At 44.5% G+C, this 26,899-nt stretch overlaps 1 protein-coding gene across 10 annotated transcripts in view; it reads right to left on the bottom strand.

The window, feature by feature from the left end:
- Window positions 1-26,899, bottom strand: part of PRMT7 (protein arginine methyltransferase 7) — a 46,550-nt gene that overhangs the window by 3,189 nt on the left and 16,462 nt on the right. For 8 of the 10 annotated variants that reach the window (XM_053906588.1, XM_053906590.1, XM_019455467.2 and 5 more), the window contains 10 exons: window positions 21,755-21,863; window positions 15,386-15,498; window positions 11,389-11,630; window positions 10,990-11,170; window positions 7,385-7,512; window positions 6,813-6,948; window positions 5,762-5,845; window positions 4,900-4,947; window positions 4,191-4,280; window positions 160-321 (listed from right to left, as the gene is read on the bottom strand). In XM_053906588.1, the coding sequence (XP_053762563.1) occupies window positions 160-321; window positions 4,191-4,280; window positions 4,900-4,947; window positions 5,762-5,845; window positions 6,813-6,948; window positions 7,385-7,512; window positions 10,990-11,170; window positions 11,389-11,630; window positions 15,386-15,498; window positions 21,755-21,863 (1,293 nt within the window). Of the gene's footprint in view, window positions 1-159; window positions 322-4,190; window positions 4,281-4,899; window positions 4,948-5,761; window positions 5,846-6,812; window positions 6,949-7,384; window positions 7,513-10,989; window positions 11,171-11,388; window positions 11,631-15,385; window positions 15,499-21,385; window positions 21,493-21,754; window positions 21,864-26,899 lie in introns of those variants that run through there. The other 2 variants (XM_053906593.1, XM_019455470.2) reach the window with 2 other exon arrangements.

The following is a 26,899-nucleotide window of genomic DNA, read 5'->3' as shown; positions in this document are numbered from 1 at the left end:
AGGCAAGTCTCTTCCATTCAACCCTGCAGTGTGCTGATACAGAAAAGCAGAGGCCCATATCATTAAGACTCACAATGCTCTATCTGCACCCAAGGTCTCTGCAAGAAAATAAGGACCCCCAGCCCCTGCCCTTTCTGCAACAACTTCTGAGGGGCCTACCCTGAACTCCACGACCACAGCGTGCAGCGAGGCAGTCTGGGGCATCACCACAGCACCAGGCCCCAGATGCTGGTCCACGGCAGTCCGCACATACCAGAAGTACAGGTTGTGCCAAGGCAGCAGGCTGGTAGTGAAGAATGGTTCACCCAGGAGGAGAGAGATCTGGCAATCAGAGCAAGAAGGGGGGCCAAGATGTCAGAACGATTTTGCTAAAGGGTGAAGGACAGGTCACAAGGTTCATGGGAAACATGGAAATAAAAGGGCATCCATTCCCTCAACCAACAAGCATGCCAGGTCTGCACCTGCCTGAAGACACAAAGATGAGCAGACATGAGCCCTGTCCTCAGGAGTGCAGAGTAGAAGAGGGAACAGACAGGGCTGGGGTTATCCTTGTACAGTGTGGTTTGACAGAAGTGAGGAAGGGACATGTGGAGGGACCCCAGGGTCGGGCCCTTCATGGGAAGGGCCAGTGTAGATAACATCTTCCTGAATGGCATCCTGTGGGTAGATTCCCATTCAAAGTTTATCATAACAAACTGTTATCAGTGCTCCTCTAGCAGTCTTCCTCAGGAGGTTCTGAGCACCACAGAAGTGGGGACATTGGCAGCACAGTATCCCCAGCACTTTGCAAAGTGCCTGGCTCAGAGCAGATGGTTAGTAAATATTTGCTGAACAAATGAACAAATGTATGAATAGGAAAAGCAAAGGACTGGGGATTCTAGCAGAGGTATGCAGGGGAAAAAGCATGGGTGTGAGAGCAAGGCCCATCAAGAGCTTTTTACATGAGTATGCAGGGTAGGATGGTAAAGGGTGAGGCCAGAGAGGTGGAAAGGAGTTAGGTTGCCCAAAGGCAGCTTATGAAAGGTCAAGGAGGCTGGACTCCTTCCTGATGGTAAGAGGGGATCTCTAAAAGCTTTAATTGGGGGTTCAAAATGAGAAGGAACGTGTTTTAGAAAGAGCCCTCCGACGACCATGAAACATATGGAGAGACCACCCACAGGGACTTGGGTGAGTACTGCAGTGGTCCAGGAAAGGAGCAGGGAGTGTACAGAAGGAAGGACTGGGAGACACAACAGATGTGGAGGACACAGGGCACCCAGAGCTGGGCCCAAGCAGAAGGACCTCAAGGGAGGGGCCGATCTGAGATGACATCTAGGTGTCTGGCTGAGGTAACAAAGATGCAGATGGAAACACCAAAGACAGAAAAGGGCTGGTCCTGAGTATTCCCTGCCCTGCAACAACAGAACAAGGCAAGAATGCCTGCTCTCACCCCTTCTATTCACCACACTAGTCACCTAGAGTCTAGCCAGCGCACCATTATCAGTGGCTTATAGAAGTGGAGTAACTTTCTTTTTAACATTTATTTCTTTTTGAGAGACAGAGAGTGAGCTGGGGAGGGGCAGAGATGGAAGGAGACAGAGAATCCAAAGCAGGTTCCAGGCTCCTAGTTATCAGCACAGAGCCCGATGTGGGGCTCGAACTCACAAACTGTAAGATCGTAACCTGAGCTGAAGTCAGACACTGACCAACTCAGTCACCCGGGCTCCCCAGAACTAGAGTAAGTTTTTAATCCTCATCTATGAGAAAAAAAAGTGCAACTTGTACTGAGTGTTCATGGCAGCATCATTTATAGCAACCAAAAAACAGAAACAACTCAAGTGTCCAGCAACTAATGAACAGATAAACAAAATGTGGCCTATCCATGAAATGGGATGTTATTTAGCAGTGAAAAGAAATGTAGTACTGATTTATGCTACATGGATGAACCTTGAAAGAAGCCAGTCTCAAACAGACCACACATATCCCATGATTCCACTTACATGAAATGTCCAGAATTGGCAAATTCGTAGACAAAAAGTAGACTGGTGGTTCCCTAGAGGCTGGGAGGGCAGGGGGCAAATGGGAAGTGACTTCTAATGGGCATGGGTTTCATTTTAGGTGATAAAAATGTTCTAAAAATTGACTCATGATGATTGTACAACTGTATGAATATACTAAATCATGGAATTTCACTTTAAGTGGGTGAACTGTATGGTATGTGAATTAGATCTCAAAAAAACTCTTCTTAAAAGAAAAGGCATAGGGAGAAATGGGCAAAAGACCTGAAGAGTGATTTCAGCTAGCTAGACATGGAGCAACTAATGGGCACAGGAAACGTATTCAACACCAGTGGTTACTAGGCAAATACAAATTAAAACTCACACCCGTGAAAAAGACTGTAATAAAAAAGACAATACCAAGTGTTGGTAAAGATACAGAGAAATTGGAACCTTCGTGTGTAATGGGGATGTGAAATGGTATGGCTTCTCTGGACAGTTTAGAAGTACCTTAAAAAGTTAAACAAAAATACTACACAACCCAGCAATTCTAAGCCTAAGCATTTGAGGGAACTGAAAACACATATCTTCACAAAGACATATATCAACGCTCACAGCAGTATTATCCTAACAGCCAAAAATGGTTAAGCGTCCAAATTCAGCTTAGGTCCTGATTTTGTGGTTTGTGAGTCTGAGCTCTACATGGAGCTCTGTGCTGTCAGGGCAGAGCCTGCTTTGGATCCTCTGTCTCCCTCTCTCTGCCCCTCCCCTGCTCACTCTCTTTCTCTGAAAAATAAACATTAAAAGAAGAAGAGAAGAGGAGAGAAGAGAGAAAGAGAAGAGAGAAGGAGAAGAGAGAAAGAGAAGAGAGAAGAAGAGAGAGAGAAGAAGAGAGAAAGAAGAGAGAGAAAGAAGAGAGAGAAAGAAGAGAGAGAAGGAGAAGAGAGAAGGAGAAGAGAGAAGGAGAAGAGAGAAGGAGAAGAGATAAGAGAGAAGGAGAAGAAACAATCCAAATATCCACCAACAGGTAAACGGATAAACAAGATGTGACATGGCATATTATTCAGGATTAAAACGGAATAAAATACTGGCACATTCTACAACACGGATGAACCTGAAAGGTGTGACTAGTGAAAGAAGCCCAACACTAAAAACCATGTATCGTTCTACTCCATTTATATGAAATGCCCAAAAAAGACAAATGGATACAAAGAAACCAGATCAGTGCTTGCCTGGGGCTAGGGGCTGGGTGATGGAAACACTCTAAAACTAGAATGTGTGATAGTTGTACATCTCTAAAAATTTATTAAAAAATCACCGTACACTTGAAATGGGTTAATTTTATGGTATGTCAATTACATCTCAGTAAAGCTGTTAAAAAGCTGGTGAAGAAAGGTGATGGATTCCAGCTTGAAGGGCCTGCAGGATATGCAAGGAAAGCATCCAGTGGGCACTTGGACATGAGAGATTTGCAGACCCAGCTTTGGAGGCCAAAGATTCCCTTATGGGAAAGGACATGATCACTTAGAGAGAAAGGAGACACAGAGGGAGAGGAGAGAACAGACATGGAGAAACCATCAAAGACTGCTATGGAAGGATCAAGTGAAGGAAGAGAAACCCATGAAAAGCTCAGGAAGAGCAGCTAGAAAAATAAGAGAAAAACCTGGAAAAAGCAGTCTCTTAAGGCCCTAAAAAGAAATGTGTTGAGAAGGGAGAGGCCCCTGAGTCATGAGGGCCCAGGGGGCCAGTGAGAGGAAAGGCAGCAGAAGACTGTGTTTACATCTCAGGTTACTAAGGGGTGGGAGTAGTTTTAGAGGCAACGGGTGGTGGGTGGGTTGTGTGACAAGACCAACCGTAGGGGACAGAAGATCAACTGCCGAGGTGGCAGGAAGTAAGCAGAACGGTGAAAAGTGAACCAAAATAACAGGAGTGAACGGGAGCTGGAGCACTGTAAAGGGATAAGGCAGAGAGGCCACAACAGGCGGCTATTCATCCTAACAGAACCATTCTGTCCTCACTCGGAAGGAGCAGAGATCGGTCAGAGTTCAGAGTAGCTCATGTATTTGCAGACCAGACATCTATGCAATGCCTCACCACATTCCCACAGGGGCTGAGTTAGGTATGGGACCCACTGCATGGCCTGAGAAGAGAAGGGGGACGCAGGCCATCTCGGTGCTGTGCTGTCCATGCAAATGCAGAGCCCCTGCCACTCACCTTTTTACCCTCCAAGTCTGCAGATGTTAACAATTCAGGCCGTTTCTCTATTATATTAATTTTATCTTCCAAGTGATTAGCCTTGAAAATCTTATGAGGAAAAAAAATGAAAGTATTGTTTTTGTCCAGAAAAAACACCTCAAAGTTGTTTTGTATGCTTGCAGTTTTCTGGCCAAATTGTTCTAAGCACCACTTTTATCTGCTTTGTGAAAATCCTCTCCTCCAGGGGCATCCTGTGCACCAAGCAAAATGTTGTAACAGCAAAAGAAATTTCTCTTACAGACGTATCAGCAGGACTTAGCAATAGGCTTGTAGTTCTGGTAGTTTCCTTCAGAAAGGAAATCAAAACCAATCGATGGCCAAGGGAAGAAATACCATCATGGAACCAATCAGTCAGGTCAGCTTGTGAGTGTTGACTCCCTGGGCACTAGGTCCCAAAAACAAATCATAAATTCAGTTATATCACTGCAAAGATTGTAGCTTTTTTAGTTTTATGTGAAGCGAGGAGAAAAGCCATAAAAAATAGAGTCTAAATGTTTGCTGCTATTCAGCGACAGCCCCAGAAGACTTCTACACCGGCTCTCAAGGTGGGAACTCTCACCAGCTCCCTTACTGCCGAGACAGCATCAGAGCAATCAATCCCAGACTCAGCAAGGCAGGCCCCTGACCTGCCTCCCCACCCGATAGTTTAGTAACAACAGTCACTTACTTTTTTCATCAGTCTATAAGAAGCTGCTGAGCTCTCTACTGTAAATACCTAAAAAGAATACGATGCTATTAGAGATTCATTTGACAAAGAAATTAAATTAACGGGCGTCTGGGCGGCTCAGCTGGTTAAGCATCTGACTCCTGATTTCGGCCCAGGTCATGATTTCATGGTTGTGAGTTGGAGCCCTGCATCGGGGGTCTGAGCTGAGCATGGAGTCTGCTAGAGATTCTCTGTCTCCCCCTCTCTCTGCCCTTCCCCCACTCGTTCTTGTTCTCTCTCTCTCTCAAAGTAACATTAAAAAAGAAGAAATTAAAGATTAAAACTGGGGCACCTAGGTGGCTCAGCTGGTTGAGTGTCCAACTTCGGCTCAGATCACGATTTTGTGGTTTGTGAATTCGAGCCCCACATCAGGCTCTCTGCTGTTCAGCGCACAGCCCACTTTGGATCCTCTGTCCCCCGACCCGCCGCCCTGCTCTCTGCCCCTCCCCTTCTCTTTCCCTCTAAATAAAAGTTTAAAAAAATTAAAAAAAAAAAAAAAAAAAAAAAGGTTAAAACCCAACAAGATAATTCCAAGGCGGAATGTACCACCTAACCAAGTCTACCTGTGCTCACTACCCACTGAGACAGCACCTACTTTCTGCACTGATGCTAGCAAGGTGCACTCAGACACTGGAGCTGCAGCTATATGGGAATAGCTACAGCCTGACTCCTGCCTGCACACGGAGGCAATAAACCCCAAAGCCCCCACATGCATGGCAGCTGCACTTGCAAAGGCCTTTAGTCACAGAACTGTGTACCCAGACCATGTAATATTCAAACTCAAGAGCTGCCCTCAGGAAGCTGGCAGAATGCGGTCTGGTACCTGCTCTGCCCCAAGGTGATGGGCCAACAAGGAGAGCAGACTGCCGTCACTGACGCACAGGCAGACACTGTCTGGCTTCAGTACCTGCAGGAAAATAACAACCTCAATACTTTTTCTTATAGCAGGTCAAGAAATTCTTGTTGGAAAACTGACAGAAACACTTCCTTTCTCCTAGCCCCATTAACTCACTCTGTGATCATTGAATCTACCCCTCAACACCCAGCTGGATCTTCTTGTAGCCCCAGACTTGTGCTTGCCTTGTAGGCAGTAAGCAGCCCCCACCCTCCAATGCAACCACCTCACCCACCTCTCCCTACCCAGACCTGTCAGGAGAGACTATCCCCAAGCTGTCCTACAAGGCCCACTTGAAGACCTGCCCCACCTGCTAGAGGCCATCTCTCAGTTTACCATAAGCCTCTTCCCTCTCTGGTCACAGAACAGACAGCTTGGGCTTTTGAGTGACTTGCCAAAGGCAGGGATTACTTTATAGGTCATAGATCCCTTTGAGAGAAACTTTAGATGGCTGGGATCTTCCCTCGTGCCAAAATGCATGCATGTACATATGTGCACACATATTTCTGCATACAACTCCAAGAGGTCCAAAAGACACTTCTCTAAACCCTTTGTATAGTCCTGAGCTGAGAGACTCCTGCTACACGCAGCAGGGAGCAAAGGTTTCAGGCAGGAGAGTTACATAATCAGACTCATATTTTAGAAAATTTTAGAAACAATGCAGCAGATGAAAGGAAGAATGGGGTGGCTGAATCCACTGGGATTATCCATAGGAACTACTAGTGACCACAAAGGCAAAGTGTCTAGAGGGAAAATGGCAGCGGCTGAGGTAAGGCTCCCAGGCAGAGGTTCTCACAGGACAGCAGAGAACAAGCCCTCACAAAGTCTAGTAACATGCTTCCTGGCTACTATCTGAGTGCCCACCCAAAAGCCAGGTAGTACAGAAATCAAAACCTGCAAATTATAAGCAAGCAATGACCTGAGGCCCATGCTACAAACTCCTTCTGGACTATAACCACCCAAAGGGCTGGACACTTACTGTCCGCAGAGCCTGGATGTATTGATCAGTTCTGTCCTGATCGTTGATCTCTCCAAACCGAGGCCGGTTCCAGAGCAGGTGAGCCTGGCAGTCACACACGGGGCGTGCTGGATAGACTCTCCTGTCCTTTTCAGGGCTAGGCCAGGAAATAGACACACATGATGAGCATAACCTGCTAGACACCAGCAAGCATGAAGGCATGGCACAGAGATGGGCACAGGGATCTGCCCCACTAAAACTGAAACAAGCCATGGTGGGCACACCCACATCCTCTAGAGGGCATGAGTCCAGGAACTGGCTTTCAAGTAGGCATTAGAGGTTGGAGGGTCCCCCAATCTGAGACTTCTCATTCATGTCTCCCCCAAACAGGGGCCCTGCAACCAGGGCAGTCTCTTCTAAGAACATGCCAATGGGCACTAACACATCTACTTACAAACTCTTGCTCTTGTTTTATTCTGTTCAGACACAAGCATGCCCACTTGTGCCACTACACTGTTTATAAGGCGAACTTACGTTAAGTACACAGTATCACAGGCCCAGTGCTTCCCCCCACCACAAGACTTGGGGCATACCTGGTCCTCTGGAGGCTGTACCATACACAATAGTCATCATGGTGCGCTACCAGGTAGATGCTTGAGCCTTGGACAACAGGCTCTTCTTGTGGCAGGAAATACACACACTGCATCCAGTGGTCCCGCCACTGAAACAGGGAACAGAGATATCAGCTGTCCCCAAGTTGCAAAAAGAGCAACGTCTCTAATCCAGGAGCCAAAATCTAAGCCAAAAATCAGCTTGCAGGGAGACCATGCTGTGGACTACAGATGACTACTCTTGCCACAGAGATAAATAAGAAGATTCTCAAGTCAGAGAGGTTCATGTCCTGAAGGCTTGCTGGCTTCAAGTATACCGCCCAGGGAAGCAGTCTTCCAGAAGGGTTTAGGAGAGGGGACTCCAGCCTCCCTGTCATGTGTGTGTATGTGTGTGCACATGTGCATGCCTCCACCTCACGTGTGTGCACACACACAAAGGAAGACAGAGAGGGAAGGGGGAGAGAAAGCAAACATGGCAAATGCAAATAACTGTTACATTTAAGTAAAGGGCATCTCAATGTTTATTTTCATTTATTCTATGGATTTAGAATTTTTCAAAATAAAAAGTTGGGGAAATAGTACAGAAAGGTTTTGTTCTGTTTATTCTTTTGAATTAAACATTTTTTAAAGACCTGAATACTCTAAATTGTGAAACATGGTATACAATGATCCGGAGTCAACTTAATACGCTGTGTTGATCCTTTTTGACACTACAAACCCCACATACAGGATTCTATGCTAAGAAAATGCAAACAAAAAAGGAAAAAAAGCTATATTCTCAGGAACACCCATATTACAGATTTATACTAGCAAAAACTGGACCAAATGTCCAGCAGCTCAGAAATGGGTCTACAAAATCTTATTCAGAATATTCACAGACACTGACAATGGTAACTATCATGACTAGTGCAGCATGAAACCAGAAGTCAGCACTGACAAAATCTGTGCATATGGAAAGAAATCAAAGGAAGGGAGTTCTTAGCAGTGACAGGACCCTGAGTGACTTTGGATTCATTTTTTACACAAGGTTTATTACTCTCTTAACCTTTAAGCTTCTTTTTTAAAAAGAAAGAACTGTCCTAGAAAGTGGATGCCTGGCTCAATTCTGATGACACAAGCGTGTGTACTCATTCTCTGTCATCACCAGGAACTAAGAAAAACTTGGCCCCTGGGAGACTCCATCACTGCTGGGCACAGACGCAAATGAGGCTGACACCAGCCTTACTTCTCAGGAAGCATTCCGCCCTACCCAGATTTGGATCTAACTAAAACGCAGGTGAATGACAGCCCCAGATATCTAAGATGTCTATTTGAACATAAAAGCTAGAAAATGACAATGTAACTAGACACACTGTAGAATAAGGAAACACAAGGAGGAAAAACAGATTCTCCAAAACCTGTAGTTCATTCCTTACTATGCAAATTGACCCAAAGACAAAAGAAGCCGTCCCCAACCCCTCCCGGGCTCCCATAATGCTCCCTGATCATCCTCAAGTCCTTCTCAACACGCCAACCTCCCAGGTTCTTAAGCTAAAGGTCTGCTGACAGACCCCACTGACCAAGGTGAGACAAACTGAATATATTTCAAACCAAGAGCAGTTTAGTGAAGTCAAGAGAGAAATCCATTAGCAAGCAGCTCTTCACATTTCTAACAGTCCACAGGCCACCACTGGTAAACAAAGGGCACAAACTGTACAAAACACTGGTAAAGGAAGGACACAATGTCAGGAGACCTGGGGACAAGCATCCACTACTGCCGCCTAGATAGAAGGCCCTGCTCCAATCACTCACTGGGTTGGGTCTCAGTCTCAGTTTGGGCAGTATGTGGTTACGCAGCAAGTCTTCCATGGGAATTCAAGGAGAAAATATACATAGTAGCACTTTGAAGATATGCAAATGAGATCATTAGCATTTCACATTCTTATGCTAATTTGTATCCTCACACTCCGAAAGGGAAAGAAAACAGCCCAACGTCAACCTCAATTCTGTAGGAGAATTCTGACCCACGCCCTCCTCCCACCCCCAAATACACCCTGAGCCTGCAGAGGACCAGGATATGCCGAGGAAGTTCATACACACTCTTTGGAGTCACACACGCCCAATGCCAGACAAGTGGAGGGCAGAAAGGAGAAGAGGGACCTCAAAGGCCCGGGAGGGGGAAGGGGACCAAGTGCAATCCTGTAGCAGTCATGACCCTTTGGCCTAAGCAGTAACTCAGAGAGCAGGGGAGCGGCTAAGGTCATCCTTAGAAGTCACACTAGAACTAGCAGATGAGCAATCAAGATAAACCCAGTGCCCAGCAAATGGTTAACAGGACAAAAAAAAACACAGAGAGAGGATGGTGCCCCAGGGCCTCCCAGGCGGAAAAGGAAGGCTTGATTCCTTGGCCCTGAACAGGCACCTTTCCCACTTTTTTTCTCTTTAGGTGTGCATATAAGGGGTGGACAACACGTGCACTTGAGAGAAAATTCAAAAGATATAAAAAGGTCATGGAGTAAAAAGTAAGTTTGCTTTTCACCCCTAACATCTAGCCCCCTTCCCAGAAGCAACCATTTTTACCAATTTATGTAGATTCTTCCAAATATATTCTTATATACACCCACCACACATATACACTCATAAACACATACATCTTATTTTTATTGATACCAACGTTGGCATAGCACACACTGTTCAGCACCTCTATTTTTGTTTCACTTAATGATCATCCTAGAGATTATTCTCCATCAGTGATAAGAGAGCTGCCTCTCTTAGCATCAGTAAGGATGCAGTCCCCTACTGGTGGCTTCTAGGTTGTTCCAGTCTTTTCTATTACATCAGGGCTGCAGTGAGTATCCCAGCACACGTCATTATACACAGACACCAATCTGTCCAGAACCTAAATGTCTGGAAGTGGCATCCTTCCTCTGATGACAGATTAGGCCTCCTTGTGCTCCATGGAAGCTCTGATGCTCACTGGCCGGTTGTCCCCACAGCTCTCCCGACAGTGCATTACCAAATTTCCTGAACTTCATCACTAACAGGTGGAAAATCATGTCTCACTGCAGTTTACATGTGCATTGCTCTTATGAGTGAGGCTGAACAGCTTTTCACATGTTAAACAGTACTCTGCATTTCCTTTTCTGTAGTTCACGTCCTCACCCACTTTCAATTGAGCTAGAAAAGGTACCCGTTTTTTTTTTTAGAAAAGCTAGATTTTGAGGCCACGCAGAAAATAAGTCTGCAGACAGACTGTAGTCCTCCATTCCAACTTGATGTGAGACTCCCTGGGATTACTCGAGGGCAAGGGGTGTGGGCTCTGAGAGTAGCTGTGCTAGGACTTGGGAGAGCCAGCACATCAAAGTTTCCCCAAGGCCCCCTCTGTGGCTGCTGCCTGAATTCGGCTGAGAGATCTATTTTATATCTTATTATGATAGGTAGCCTTGCCTTTTGGGGATTTTTGTTTGTTTTGTTTAACTCTCCTCTGACATAGCCCCTCCGGTCTCTAAATTCTTGTGAATCTAAGGTTCAACACGTTACTTTCCCACAACCAGAAGTGGGTAAGTTTCCTGATTTACATGAAAATGTGCTCAGGTATTATCTCTTACCTGTAGCTCCTCTGGGTCTGAGTGTGCCCAGAAGGGGGCCATGCTGCACTTAATCTTCCCCTCAGGGTCCATTTCAATGTCCCACCAAGAGAGAACCACCTGAGCTCGACCAGATGCCACAGGTTCAAACTGCCGGCTGTGGCAGGCTGCTGAGCTACTGACTTGCTTGCTGAAGTCCACACTGTGGAAGAATATGCAAGAACTTAAGCATATTTTAAGCCTACACACTCTATTTTTAAGCTTTTATGGTGACATCACTAGCAATGGGACTTGTCTGCAATGGACTCCTGCCTTCAGAAGCAGGTGACCTCAGCTAGGTTTCCTTCTCACTCATGAAGAACTTCTAAAGACCCCAATTCCACCAAATATCTTAAAGCGCCGTCAGTGGTTTCTTGGTACCTGAACATAGGCAGCACATCACTGAGGACAGTGAAGTCAGCGGATGACACTTGGTTCAACTGAATGTCATAGACAGAGGGTGCACCAGGGCACCTCTCCAGTTCCAAGGGGGGGACGATGACCTGCTCTCCACAGCTGGTATGCACAGGGATAGGAAAGAGCTTATTCCACGACCACATCCTCCTGGACTCCACCAGCTGAGCATAGACAGTTGCTCTGTGAGGCACTGCCTCACAGTTTTCCTAAGTTTGTTAAAAAAAACAAAAGAAGAAAAAACAAACCTGTATATTATCAGAAAATAAACCCACAGTAATCCTCATGGATCAAAAGAGGTTTGTTCCAGGCATGCCTAAGTGGCTCATGCTCAGTCAGTTGAGCATTAGACTCTTGATTTCAGCTCAGGTCATAATCGCAGGATCTTGGAATTGAGCCCTGTGTGGAGCTCCACACTGAGCATGGAGCCTGCCTAGGATTCTCTCTCCCACTCTCTTTCTCTGCCTCTCCCCCGAGCGCGCCCCTCTCCCCTGCTTGCACTCTCTGTCTCTCTCAAGAAAAAAAAAGAGAGAAGAGGAGAGAAGGAGTGGGGAGTGGGGGGGGGGAGAGGGAGAGAGGGAGGGAGGGGGGAGGGGGGAGGGGGGAGGGGGAGAGGGAAAGGGAGAGGGTTTGTTCCTTAATATCAGGTCAGTTGAGCAGCATCTAACGCCTTACCACTATCAGAACAGTGAACTGTTTTTGGCCTAATGTCCTTGGGAAAGGAGAAAAAAGGAACCACATTTCAAAAAGAATACATGCTATATCTAAAATGATTTATGTCAGATAAATTCCTGGCTACATGACACTTTTAAATACTTCAAAAATAACCCTTAATTGTTATCATGCTGATTAACTCCCACATCAATTTTGAAGAAAAAGTCCAAGACTTCCTGCAAAGCAGTAATTCTGGCACTGGGCTCAGAGTTTCTCTTAGGTACAGCTCTCACCCAGACGCCAGAACCTTATTGCACAGCCCAATGGACAAGTGTCCACCCTCAGATGACCTAATCTCCTGGCCTCACTGGGCACTGCCAATTGCTCCCCTTGTTTGGTTTTGGCTGAAACACCTCATCCAGTTTCCCTCCTACCCCATTCTTTCACCTGACAGCCTCTACGCACCAGGCACCAGGGGCCCAGCCATGAGGAAGACACAGCTACTACTGGAGGGAAATGACAGGCATAGGGTTTCTCTACCTTAGTACTAGTGACCTCTTGGGCCAGATGATCCTTTGGTATGGGGCTGTCTTGTGCATCATACCATGTTTATCAACACCTTGGCCTCTATCCACAAGGATGCCAATAGCATCCCCATCTCAGTTGTAACAATGAAAATGTCTCCAAGCATGACCCCTGATGAGAAGTACTGTTCTCCCCCTCTGTCTCCTTCAGAAGGCTGAACTTCCCCTGTTCATCCTTCAGAGAGAACTCCAGACCTGGTCTGGGCCCACCTTTCTCTCCCTCCACATACTCTCCCCTGAGGGAGCTCAGCCAGGGAAATTTGGTATTTCGTTTACCAAATACCACGTGTCCAAAAGCCTTCTGGTCCACTCCATTCGGCTGACCCTCAGATAGCTCAAACTCTGTCTAAACCAAACAAATCACCTTCACCTCTCCCCCTCCTTCCCAGGTCTGGTCCTCCTCCCATTCAGTAGGGAACACCAACCTCCAATCTAATCACCTAGCCCCAAACCCTGGCATCATCCTCAATGTCTCCACATCTAAGTAATTACCAAGTCCTTGACCACCTTCCTCCTCCCCAAGTCTACCTCTCCAGGCCCATTTCCCTGGTCTCAGCTGAGGCCCGTCTCAGCCTCAGGGCCTGGATGACCCCAACCACCTTCCAATCAGTCTTCCTACCTCTGATCTTATACCTCAACTGCTCTCCAAATGCCTGCCTGCATGAATCCAATGTCAATCCCCTCCTGTGGTACCACACTGCCTTCTGGAGCACAGGGGCCCATCTGAATGTAGCCCTGCCTCCCACACTACCCATAATGCCAACAACTCGCCCTGTACCAGCTCTTCTTCACATCTTTGTGCATGCTGACCTCTTCTACTGAGAATACCCTCGTCTGCCAGGCCAATACTTGATGACTCTTGAAGACAGACTCAGCTCAAGCTTTATCTCCCTTCATGCTCCCCATCATACCCTACCAGAGCAGACAGGATCTCACCCCACTGACCATCTGAGCATAACTCTAACTGTACTGGGATAACCTGCTCACCTACCTGCCTGTCTGGGAGTGCACCTTCATATTCCTGGTACTCAAAAAAGGAGCCCAGAAAAATGAAGGCACTTGATAAATTTACCTTCTCAGATTAATCACTGGGTCATTCATCACCACATGGACACCAGATGGACTATCTGTCAGACATGCCAGCATCCTAGTTCCATGACCCTCAACAAGGCAGGAAGAGGGACAGGGCAATGGAACCCTTTGTGTAAAGCCATAACTCTTTCAAGCTCAGAAACAAGGTGGACAGATGGGGACAGCGATTAGAACAGACAGTGGAGGGGCACCCGGGTGGCTCAGTCAGTTAAGCATCTGATTCTTGGTTTCGGCTCAGGTCATGATCTCACAGTTTGCGGGATCGAGCCACACATCGGGCTCTGTGCTGATAGCATGGAGCCTGTTTGGGATTCTTTCTCTCCTCTCTCTCTGTCCCTCCCCCTACTTGCTCACTCTCTCTCAAAATAAACATTAAAAATAAACAAACATTAAAAAAAAAAAATACCCCCAGACAATGGACACCTAGCTGCACAGGTCAGCTGAGAAAGGAAACTGCAGATGGCTGCCTGCACAACTCATAATTATTAAATGAATTAGAGAAAAAACCAATTGGGCAACACTAACATAATTCTAACATCCTCATTCTCTGTTTCAGGGATTCATCTAGTTGATAGTTTTTGTTTTGTTTTGTTTTGCTTTAGCTGATGGTTTTAATGTGAAGAAACAGCAATAATTACTACTAACATTACTAGAAAAAGATTTCACATTTTGGAGACAATGAGACATCTCACACAGCATAGGGATCTGTGGAACAATCACCATCACATGCTGACCTGTGAGTAAGGTGGACTATGGCCCCAATTGCCCTGGAAGGAGCCACATTCTTCATTGTGCGAACACCAAGAATCCCCAAAGAGGGCCCCAGACTGGGACAGTTGCAGGCTCACCTGGATGGTTCCCACAGGACAGGTGGCAGCAAAAGAAGCAGACACTCATACCTCCCCACCTGGCTTTTGCCTCTGGGGAAGCTTATGTCCATAAAAAAAAGACCAACATCCCTGAGATAACACTTTCAACACGCTTCTCCCTTCCCCCAAAACTGTCAACGATTATCACTACCCAAATTCTTCTACCTGGAATGGTTTCGCATTCAAGGCCTTCCACCCTCTCCCCCACTCTCCACCATTAGCTCACAAGCCCACTCAGTGTGGTGTTCTCACTGACCTACCAAATAGGTCCTCTACCTGGGATACCTCTCTCTCTTCTCACTTCCTTTCCAAATTCCACCATCTCTACACATGACCTCATCTCCTGATCCCAGACCCCATCCAGTCCTAAAACAAATGTTAGTGGTGCTTCTGTCTGCCTCTCCATTTGGCCCATCCAGTCTTTACTGTCACTGACGGTGGATCCTAGAAACAAGAAGGATGTCTGATATTTCTCCCTGGATGCTAGAACACCTTATACACAGGTGACATTCAAAGAATGTTTGCTGAATTGAATTGAAGTGAAACACAGTTTCTTGCCTTTTGACTCTAGCCTACGAAGACCTGATAAGAGATCCAGAAGTCCTAATTGAGAAGAACCAGAGTCTTGCAGGAATGAAGGGCACCCTAAGGTGTACAGAGAAGTACTGAGGGCTCAGGCTGTGCAGAGCACATTGTATCAATGAGACCTGTGTGAGCTGGCTGAGATCACAGCAATATGTGCGAGTGAGGTCCTTGATTCCCTACCTGCACGAGATGCCTGTGTGCATGTTCATAGGAAGGCAGCGCTCCCTCTCCAATCAGTTCCGTATCAAACAACTCCGTTATCAGGATATTGGCACGGCATGGCATGTCACCATCTAAGAAACATGAACAAAGAGCCAGAAGCAAGCGGTCAAAAAAATATTTACAACAAATACGTGAAAGATAAAAGGTTAACAGATCACTAAATTGAAAGCATATACATATACCGAAGAATTCAATAGTGTCATGCAACTAACTTTCCAATGGCTCACCAAAGAGCCCACTTCGAGGTACATATACACATCAAAATACCAGCAACTGATAAGTCTTGCTTAAGAGAATGTAAGTGTCCACTACACCACTCTTTCAATTTTTCTGTACATTTAATATTGCAAGGGACTTGCAGAACTGATAAGAAAGCTATAAATACCCAAAAAGAAAACCAGGCAAAAATACAAATAGACAATTCAAAACAGAAAAATCAATCGATCAATTATATGGAAAATTTTATTTATTTATTTATTTATTTATTTATTTATTTATTTATTTATTTATTTTTAAAGTAGGCCCCATGCCCAGTGTGGACCCCAACACAAGGCCTGAACTCCTGACCCTGAGATCAAGAGTCAGGTGCTTAACCAACTGAGCCACCCAGGCACCCCAAAAATGTATCATTCTTATTAGCAATTGGAGAGATACAAATTAACAATTAAATAAACTATTAATATGTTAACAACAATGATTTGAAAAACAAAAACTTAATACTTCTACTTTTTAAGTTTATTTTCTATTTATTTTTGAGAGAGAGAGAGAGAGAGCGCGCGCGCGCGCACGAATGGGGGAGTGGCAGAGAGAGGGGGAGAGAGAGAAATCCCGAGCAGGCTCCATGCTATGAGCATGAAGCCCAACCTTGGGGCTTGAACCCATGAACCATAAGATCATGACCTAAACTGAAATCAAGAGTAGGAAGCTTAAGTGAATGAGCCACTCAGGTGCTCATGAATGCTGGTACTTCTATTTCTAGGCTGCACAGAGAGAGAAAAACCAAAGCAAGAGAGATTGCATGATTCCAATGACACTACAAGATCCAGGATTCAGAATCCCCAGTTCCTTCTACTAAATCCTCCTTAATTAAGTTAATTTCTTGCTACCAATCAATCCCCCAAATAATAGTTGTTTTAGAATACTAGGATTAGGGAAGATCTTTTTGCTGAATCTATTTCTCAAACCTCCATCATGTAATGTAATGTTACTTCTACAATTACAATTTTTAATGAGCCAAGAGACAGAAGACAAGTCTCATGGATAACACAAGGAAAGAGAAGCATTTAGGAAGCTCAAAGGAGGGTGAGGTAGAGAAAACCTGAAGTCATGGAGACCTAGGCTGGATCCCACTTTCTAGCCTTGAACCTTCAGTGCTGACCATCTTTAAAACAAGAGTAATGAGGGGTGCCTGTGTGGCTTGGTCGGTTAAGCGTCTGACTTGGGCTCAGGTCATGATCTCACGGTCCATGAGTTCCAGCCCCGCGTCGGGCTCTGTGCTGACAGCTCAGAGCCTGGAGCCTGTTTCGGATTCTGTGTCTCCCTCTCTCTCTGCTCCCCCCCTGTTCATGCTCTGTCTCTGTCTCAAAAATAAATAAACGTTTAAAAAAAAAAAAAAAAAAGAGTAATGAGATATGGCGGTAGCACAGCAAAGGTAAAAGCTTTCCTTTCTTGTGCACACATGCTCAAGAGCAAGGGACAGAGAGGGAGAGAGAAAATCCCAAGTAGGCTCTGCATTCTCAGCACAGAGCCTAAGGCAGGGCTCCATCCCAGGAACCTGTGAGATCATGACCTGAGCTGAAATTAAGAGTAGGACACTCAACTGACTGGGCCACCCAGGTATCTACTTTCTATGAAGTACCCTTGTGCTCAATGGCAGTATGCCATGAAAGGTGGCTGACAAGAAACATCTGTCTCTTGGCACAGAGACTGCCCTCCTGAATGGCACTGCCCACATTTCTGATATCATGCCAAACTCGAACGGAAATATATTATCCCAAACTGCACCCAACCCCTACACAACTGCTTCTCCCTCCGATGCTTCTGCCTCAGTGGATGGCACCACCGGTCACACAGCCCTGAAACCAGGGCATCATTTGTCAGCTCCAGGAGAGCAGAGACCCTACCTGCTCTGCTTGCCATTTTACCCCAATGCCTAGAACAACACCTAGCACCCACAACAACCAGCAAACATTGGCTGAATTCTTGATTCCTCCCTGTCATCTTACATCCAATCAGTCACCAAGCCCTGCCAATTCTACCTCCTGAATAATTTTTAAACCAATTTTGTAACTTAAAATGATTTATTATTCAATTCGCTTCAAATAAACAAAGTTTTATGATCCACTGAATCTCAATAAATACTCTTGAAGAGCCTGGTATCTAGCATGTGAGTGCTAATACAGGAGGGTGCAGTGGGAACCCGAGGAGGGTGGTTACCCCAGTGCCTTGTATGTCTTTGCCACATGACTAGATGGACAAATGTTGCTCCCCAAGTTACCTGTGGAGTACTTGGGATCAAACTTACCCACCCACTGTACTCAACTAGAAAACTAGATAAAATATATGAAACAAGTGTTTTCAGATGTTGAATAAGAGGAAACAAATTTGTTCTCTGAGAAACAAAGTGACCCCTGCAACTGCTCTGGCTTTCTGCCAGTAGGTAGTTTCCAGATGCTGTACAAAAAGCACGATGTCAGGCAGAACGTAGCAATCTTGCTGAGGCAAAGAGATAGCAACTGAAGCTGAGAGAGGGCAGGTGGCTGGGGCTCACCACTGGGGGCGGGGACCAGAGAGGATGTTACACAGAAAGCAGGCTTCCGAAATCTGCACAGGACTCTCCCGAAGCCTCTTGTTGAATATATTCACACATACAGAAGAATATAGAAAGTCTGGCAAAGGACGACCATAGAGCTAGAAATTGAATAATTTCCAGAGCTCACAGAGGACTGGGAAACATTCTAGTTCCAATCAGCCAGCACCAGACACTAAGCAGAAACCCCAGAAAAGCCATGCTTTGCTAGTGTGACCAAGGTAGTCTTAAAACAGGGGCGCCTGGGTGGCTCAGTCGGTTAAGAATCTGACTTTGGCTGAGGTCATGTTCTCTTGGTCCATGAGTTTGAGCCCTGCATCTGGCTCTCAAACAGCTCAGAACCTAGAGCCTGCTTCATATTCTGTCTCCCTCTCTCTCTCTGTCCTTCCCCTACTCATGCTCTCTCTGAAAAATAATAAACATTAAAAAAAAAAAAAAAAAAAAGAAGAAGAAGGAACACTGGTTTTCAACAGAGGGCAATTTTGCCCCTACCCACCCCCAAGACATTCAGCAATGTCTAAAGACATTTCTGGTTGGTACAAATGCTAGTGGGGGAGTAGGTGATATCAGCTTCTACTGGTTAGAAGCCAGGGGTAAACATCCTCCAATACACAGGACAGCTCCTCCCAACAAAGAATTATCAGGCCCAAAATGTCACTATTGAGAAAACCTGACTTAAAATTATTCTAACCCGGGGTGCCAGGTGATTCAATCAGTGGAGCATGTGGCTCTTGATCTCAGGGCTGTGAGTTCAAGTCCTACATTGGGTGTAGAGATTAAAAATAAAAATCTTTAAAAATAAATAAATAAATAAAGCTATTCTAACCCTGCTCCAACAAAGCTTAAAAACAAGCCCTGAAAGGATCAAACTAACCTATTAGTAGCCCAACTGCATGCCAGGCAAAGCCTTTTTTTTAACTTAAAAAAAAAAAAATTATATTTATTTTTGAGAGGGAGTGAGCAGACACAAGACAGAGAGAGGGAGATAGAAAATCCAAAGCAGGCTCTGTGCTGACAGCAGAGAGTCCAAGGTGGGGCTTGAACTCACAAACCATGAAATCATGACCTGTGCCAAAGTCAGACGCTTAACTGACTGAACCACCCAGATGCCCCCAAAGTTTTTAAAGGGAGACAATAAACTCTGGTACTCAGCAATGCAAAACTCCCACCATACATGGCATCCAAATAAAAATTATTAGACATGTGAAGAAGAAAAATGTAATCCAGAATCAGGATAAAAATTAGCAGAATAAACCCAGGAAAGACTGAGGCAGTGGAAGCAGAAGATAAGGATGTTAAAACAGCTACCTGGGTGGCTCAGTTGGTTAAGGGTCCAACTCTTAATTTCAGCTCAGGTCATGATGTCATAGTTCATGAGATCAAGCCCTGTGTCAGGCTCTGCACTGACAGTGTGGAGGCCTACTTGAAATTCTCTCCCTCTCTCTCTCTGCCCCTCTCCAACTGGCTCACACATGTGCGCGTGTTCTCTCTCTCTCAAAATAAACTTTAAGTAATGTACTCTTAAAAAAAAAATAAAAACAAAAAACTCCAGCTAATATAGATATGACAACTATTTAAAAAATCACATGAAAAAATAAGAGCGATGCAAGTTATAAAAAAGAATCAAAGGAAACCTTTATATATGAAAAATACAGTATGAGAAATAAAAAGTTCACTAGATGTACTCAGCAGATTAGACACCACAAAAGAAAAAAAACAGTAAACCCCAAAACCTAAGAAACTAACATGTCCATCAGTAGGTGAGGGGATGAACAAATTAAAGTATGCACACACACAGTGCTACTCAGCAACCCTTTATCCACAGAACGTGGATGAAACCCAAAAGCATTATGCTAAAGAAAAGAAAGAGTACATGTGGGTGATTTCACTTACTCAAAATTCTAGAAAGGGGGGGGGAACTAATCTACATTGAAGAAAGCACATCAGGGGTGCCTGGGTGGCTCAGTCGGTTGGGCATCCGACTTCGGCTCAGGTCATGATTTCGCGGTCTGTGAGTTCGAGCCCCGCGTCAGTCTCTGTGCTGACAGCTCAGAGCCTGGAGCCTGTTTCAGATTCTGTGTCTCCCTCTCTCTCTGACCTTCCCCCATTCATGCTCTGTCTCTCTCTGTCTCAAAAATGAATAAACGTTAAAAAAAAAAAAAAAGAAGAAGAAAGCACATCAGTGGGTGCTTAGGATCAGTGATATGGAGGCAAAAGACTATAAAGCGTCATGAAGAAATCTCTTTGTGCACGGTAAAGACTTTCTACAGTCTGGAATGCAGAAGAGGTTACAAATGTGTTTACATTCGTCCAAACTCAAACTATATACTTAAGACAGATGCACTCATTTTTAAAAAAAATTTTTTAATGTATATTTTTGAGACAGAGAGAGAGAGAAAGAGAGAGTGCACACCGCACTGGGGAGGAGCAGACAGAGAGGGAGAGAAAGAATCTGAAGCAGGTTCCAGGCTCTGAGCTGTCAGCACAGAGCCTGATGTGGGGCTTGAACTCCGGAACCGTGAGATCATGACCCGAGCCGAAGTTGGGCGCTTAACTGACTGAGCCATCCAAGTGCCCCAGATGCACTCATTTTATGTACATTATACCTCAATAACGTGGACTAAAAAATGAGATAATTATTTGCACACTCTTTTGTAGGCGTCAAAAATAAAGGGGACACTAATCCTTTCTTTTGGGCATGTTTCAGATTCTCCATTTAAAAAAACACTTTTTTTAAATGGGACAAAAACGTTGATCTTATATAGATGCTTCCATCTAAAATACTGCATTTTAAAAAACTGGTGATATACATAACCTCATTCCAGAAGCTTCTTTTGCAAATCTTTCCACTGTCTCTCCAGGTATCAAGTGGCATGTGAAATTTTAGAAGTCTGACTCAAATACCTAGACTATAAAAAATATTCTGAAAACCTGGAGAGACTGTACTATATAGGCAAATCTCTCATGTTGGATGCTGAAGCAGGATGTCAGCACTAAGCAAACCTCTTTCTGCTATCTACTTAGTTTTACTTCTGTCGATAAAACTCAAATCTCTGAGAACTGAGTCACATAAGAATTTCAACTTGCTTAAAGCAAAAGGAAGTTTCATTTGTCTCACCACTGTTGAGCATTAGTTTTGGTTTACTCACTGCTGATTTATTTTCACTAGTAGAGAAGCAAAGTACTTATCTTCAGACCAAGTGGAGAGGCCCCATTTCTCTTCAATAACCTGAATACGTTTATTCCAGATAACTAGAATAAACCTTTTCTTCTCTCCTATAAGAGTGAATAAGGCTTTTAAAACAGTATGTTTTGGCTTTTTTTAAGTTTATTTATTTTGAGAGAGAGAGCACGAGAAAGCGCACTATCATGAGAGGGGCAGAGAGAGAATCCCAAGCAGGCTCCATGCTGTCAGAGCAGAGCCCCATGAGATCATGACCTGAGCAGAAATCAAGAGTCAGATGCTCAACCGAATGAGCCACCCAGGCACCCCTCAAAACAGTATGTGTTGATCTTACCTGGCCCCATCGTCACCTCAGTGGAATGCTTGTTAATAATCTTAATCTTATCACTGAAGCCATTTTTCTCCACAATCTTTACAGCAGCATCAGCCATAGGCTTGAAAACCTAGAAATTAGAGCCAAAACCCAAGTAAAAATGAGCAATAAATTAAATAACATCCTAACATCAAAGATTAGTAATCTCTCTTTAAATGGAGAATCAAGACACAATATGTCTTGATACAGGTTCTTAGACAAAGTAAAAGAGGTCTCCATTACAGAGTTACCTCCCAAATATATAAAATTTACCTCTGTTACTGTTTGATACAGGCAAAATATTTCTTGGGCTGATTTGATCAAAATAAATGAGACTTCACCTTTGTAACTTAAATAGTTTATTCTCCAAATGTATGTCATAAAAATGAACACAAAGGGAAGGCCATCCACTGGGTTTAACTTGCAGGAGTTAAACCTTACATGCTAGGCACAATGGGGACGCAGGGCTTCCCAGGAAGGTTGCACTACCTAGTAAGGACGGCAGGTGTCAGAGCCAGGCTAGAAGAAGGCAGCAAGGGGATTTGCTTCACAAAACCACACCCTGGGGGAATGGGGCTGGACAAATGTACTCTCTAGAAGGAAGTGAGACTGTTACTGCATTAGTTGTTAAATGTAAACAGGCGTCAGCTCAAAACTGTCCCAAATCCTCGCTGCTGGCATAATACAGCCTCTATTTTATGGCATTCGAGGACCTCCATAATATGAACCACCTTAGTTCCCCCAGCCTTATTCCCCTCCTAATCCATCCCCACCCATGACTGATGCTCCTGCCACACTGATCTTATTGTGCACTAGGGAAGCCTGAGCCTTCTCTGCCCTACCCCAACCTGCCAAGGCAAACCCAACTTTCCAGGAAGCACGAAGCCCCCGCTTCTCCAAAAGCCTTTCTAAACCCTTCACTTATCCCTAAACACAAACCCCTCCAACTCTTACTTTCTAGCTTGCCCAACTTAGATTGCATGGCTCCAACCACGATAGTGCATAAAAAATACAGATGCACATGCAGCCACACCTACAGAGTGGAAATAGAACAAAATGATAAAGTAACTGGTCACAGGACAAGATTTCCATTTTTCCTAAGTCCTTTTCTGCGTTTTCCATATTTTCTACCATGAACACATACTTCTTTTATTAAAATCAAGAGGAAATGCTATATTCTTCTGTAAAGGATACATATGTGCTTACCTAGGAAAAATATCGTTCCAATCTGTTTCAAATTATTTCTAGGATCTGGCTTGGTGTTTTTAGATGTAGTCTGAGGGCCTCAAGACCTCAGTTCTCACCCATCACTTTGCCTCCACCCCAAAGTATCACAAGTTTGTATCATCCCCTCAGCCCTCCTGCCTCTGAACATTATCACTCATCTCTTCTGTTGACCCTTCAGGCTTGACATTCACAGTCTCCTCCTTAGCTTAAGACCTCAAAATCTCTCCCAGAACACTTCTTTCTGGAATGGCCCCTGAAGATGGCTTCCCAACATCATTCTGTGTACTCCCCTGCACCTCCAGTCAGTTTGGGGGACTGACTGTATCACTTCCAAGTGGTACACCTGTCTGATCTAAGTGTAACTGAATCTCTCAGGCCATGTCACTGAAGTAAGTTAAATAGGATTGAACCTTATTCTGGCCAAAGATACCCAAAGAGAGGTTTGCTAGAGATTTCTGAGAAAGTTCTTCTTGCTCTTACAAAGAAGGAAAATAAGTGAGGAAACCAGGACCATGCTTTATTCTCAAAACATTTGCCAAAGAAATCACTGTAACTAATACACCTTCCCAAAATATTCCTCACTTTTCAAACGTGTTAAAAGAGAAGTTTATAGCCACTGTCTGTAATTCCTTGTATTCCATCTACTCCTCAAACCTATTCCCCTGAAAATACCATTTAAAGGAGGTCACCTCCTAGCTGCCAACCTAACAGCTTTCTCTCAGTCCTCATCCTACTCAACTGCTACATCAGTGCTAATACAGTGACCACATGCATTTAAATAGAAGTTGATTCAAACTGAGTGAAATTTAAAAATTCAGTTCTCAGGGCGTCTGGGTGGCTCAGTCGGTTAAGTGTCTGACTTCAGCTCAGATCATGATCTTGGAGTTTGTGAGCTCAAGCCCCACGTCGGGCTCTGTGCTGACAGCTCGGAGCCTGGAGCCTGTTTCAGATTCTGTGTCTCTTTCTCTCTACCCCTGCCCAACTCACACTCTGTCTCTCTCTCTCTGTCTCAAAAAAAAATAAATAAACATTAAAAAAAAAATTCAGTTCCTCATACTAGTCACACTGCAAGTGCTCAGCAGTCATATGTGGCTACGGACCACTATGTTGGCCAGCAGAGCTATAGAATATTCAGCATCACAGAAAGTTCTATATGACAACGCTGGGCTAGAACATCCACACTTGCTGACCACTTCCTCTTTCCCATGAATCCCCTGCAACCTTGGCTTCCACCCCTACCCTCTAGGATCTCTTTTCGTCTGTCTGAACTTGCCTTTACTGGCCACCCTTCTTCCCTCACAGGCATATCCCCAGCTCTGCCCTTCTCATTTTACTCTCTCCTTGAACAATCTCCTACAATGCCAGCTTCACCTGCCACATCTGCAAATGAGTTTGGAAATCCGCCTGTACATGCCACTCTCTAAAGATTCAGACGTCCATCTCCAGAGACTAGCAGGTTCTCACTCATTGTTCTAGACCTGTCTTTCCAGTTGTGGAGCTCAAGCAGAGTTGAAAACCACAGGGCAGTCCAGCTAGAACTGAGTTGAGAGGTTCAAAAGTTGGTCACTAAAGTAAAAGCTGGGAGGCCACCATAAGATGTCAAGAGCCAAAAAGAAAAGATCTGAGAATCACAGACCAGAGCACCAAGACAGAAATTAGAAATCCAGGTAACTGAGATGGAAATATATAGAAAAACCCAACAGCACAGTCCTACCAATTCTGCCAGAAAACATGTTCTTACCGTAAATGTATATATACATATATATTATACATATACATAATATATATAATATATAAAATATATATATAACATATATATACATATGTGTGTACTTTTTTTTTAAGTTTATTTACTCATTTTGAGAGAGAGAGCGAGCAGGGGAGGGGCACAGAGAGAGGGAGGGAAGGAGAAATCTCAAACAGGCTCTGCACTAAGAGTGAGGAGCCTGAAGTGGGGCTCAAATCACAAACTGTAAGATCATGACCTAAGCTGAAATCAAGAGTCAGACGCTCAACCGACTGAGCCACCCAGGTGCCCCCTCACCCTGTATTTTCAATTAGCAGTCCACGCATATAGTGACTCCTGCCCTGGGACCTGTTTCTCTCATACTTACCACATCCAACATGAAATGCATTATCTTTCCTACAAAGTAAGTATCTTCTTGAGTTCCTCTCACCAGTCAACAGCATCACTGTTCCCCCAGACAACCATGCTAGAAATCTCACACTCACACATCCTCTCCCATCAAAGATACCACTATAGGGCTAGCACCTTAATTAGCAACCAAAAGACCAAGTCTCCAGGTCTAGCTCTCCTATTTATTAATTGTGAGATTAAGTCTTTAATCTCTCTGGGTCTTAGTTTCTTCATTTGTAAAGTAAGGATAATAAAATTTACTTGAGACTAACTAAGGTAACTATCCTAAAATATAAATAAATTTCTTTGTATCTATTTAAAAATCATGATGATGGAGGCACCTGGGTGGCTCAGTTGGTTAAGCATCCAACTCTTGATTTTGGCTCAGGTCATGATCTCACAGTTTGTAAGACTGAACCCTGCATCAGGTAACCATGCTGGATGTGGAACCTGCTTGGGGTTCTCTCTCTCCCCCTCCCTCTCTCCTGCTCATATTCTCTTTGTCTCTCTTCTCTCAAAAAAAAATCTTGATGATGCCCCAGAAGGCCAAGAAATGACTCTTGATCTTTTTATGAAGTCCTGAGACAAGTGCACAGAGTCATACACTCATACACATACACACACACCCCTACCTCTCTCAGGTCTCTCCATGGAGACCAGAAGGCCATTCTTCTTCTTTTTTTTTTTTTTTAAGATTTTCTTTTTAATGTTTATTTATATTTGAGAGAGAGAAAGAGCACATGTGGGGGAGGGACAGAAAGAGAGGGAGACAGAATCCAAAGCAGGTTCTAGGCTCTGAGCTGTCAGCATAGAGCCTGATGTGGGGCTCGAGTGCTGAGATCATGACCTGAACTGAAGTCGGGCACTTAAATGACCGAGCCACCCAAGGGCCCCTTAAATCTATTCTTTTTTTTTGTTTAATGTTTATTTACTTTTGAGACAGAGAGAGACAGAGCATGAATGGGGGAGGGTCAGAGAAAGGGAGACACAGAATCTGAAGCAGGCTCCAGGCTCCAAGCTGTCAGCACAGAGCCCGACGTGGGGCTTAAACTCACGGACTGCGAGATCATGACCTGAGCTGAAGTCGGATGCTTAACCGACTGAGCCACCCAGGCACCCCTGAAGCCCATTATTCTTATTTCAGGTTAAGAACAACTAATTCAGGATATTGAAGTTAGAAGTCTTTATTGTAGCACTCAGGTCCTCCATAGTGTGGCTACAATCTACCTTTCTGGATTTCTACCCTGACCCTGTTTGCCACGACTCTGGACAATACAATACGGGATTCCCTCAGCCTAAAATGCCCACCTTTCTAGACCATGAGCATGAGGGCCACACTATAGGGAAAGAGGGGTGGGGAGCTAGAAGGAGTCTGAGTAGAATACCCCAGAGTGCTGCCTCCAGACTTTATGTGAGGAAGCAAAAATCTTCTATCTTGTTTAAGCCACTGTTATTTTGGGACTTTGTTATTCACAACTCAATCACCATACAAACCAAATCTTGTAGGAAAAAGTGTTTAAATACATTCCACCTTTTCCCAAAAGCTGTGAAGAACATATGCCAAAATTTCAACGATGGTTAACATTGTGTTAACATGCTATTTTTGTTTTACATTTACCATATTTTCTATGGTAGAATGCATTATTTAATTTATCAGCAAAACAATGTATGTTTAATGTTACAATAAAGAAATGAAATGACAGACTGCCCAACTACTGACAAACATAGTAAGATAGCAGGCTCAATGGAGACATTTAAACTAG

This window comes from Panthera pardus, unplaced genomic scaffold (assembly GCF_024362965.1).
Source record: "Panthera pardus isolate Hobbes unplaced genomic scaffold, ASM2436296v1 HiC_scaffold_19, whole genome shotgun sequence".
Taxonomy (NCBI): Eukaryota; Metazoa; Chordata; class Mammalia; order Carnivora; family Felidae; genus Panthera; species Panthera pardus.
The sequence above is the reverse complement of the archived record's forward strand: the minus strand, read 5'-3'. Positions and strand labels throughout refer to the sequence as shown.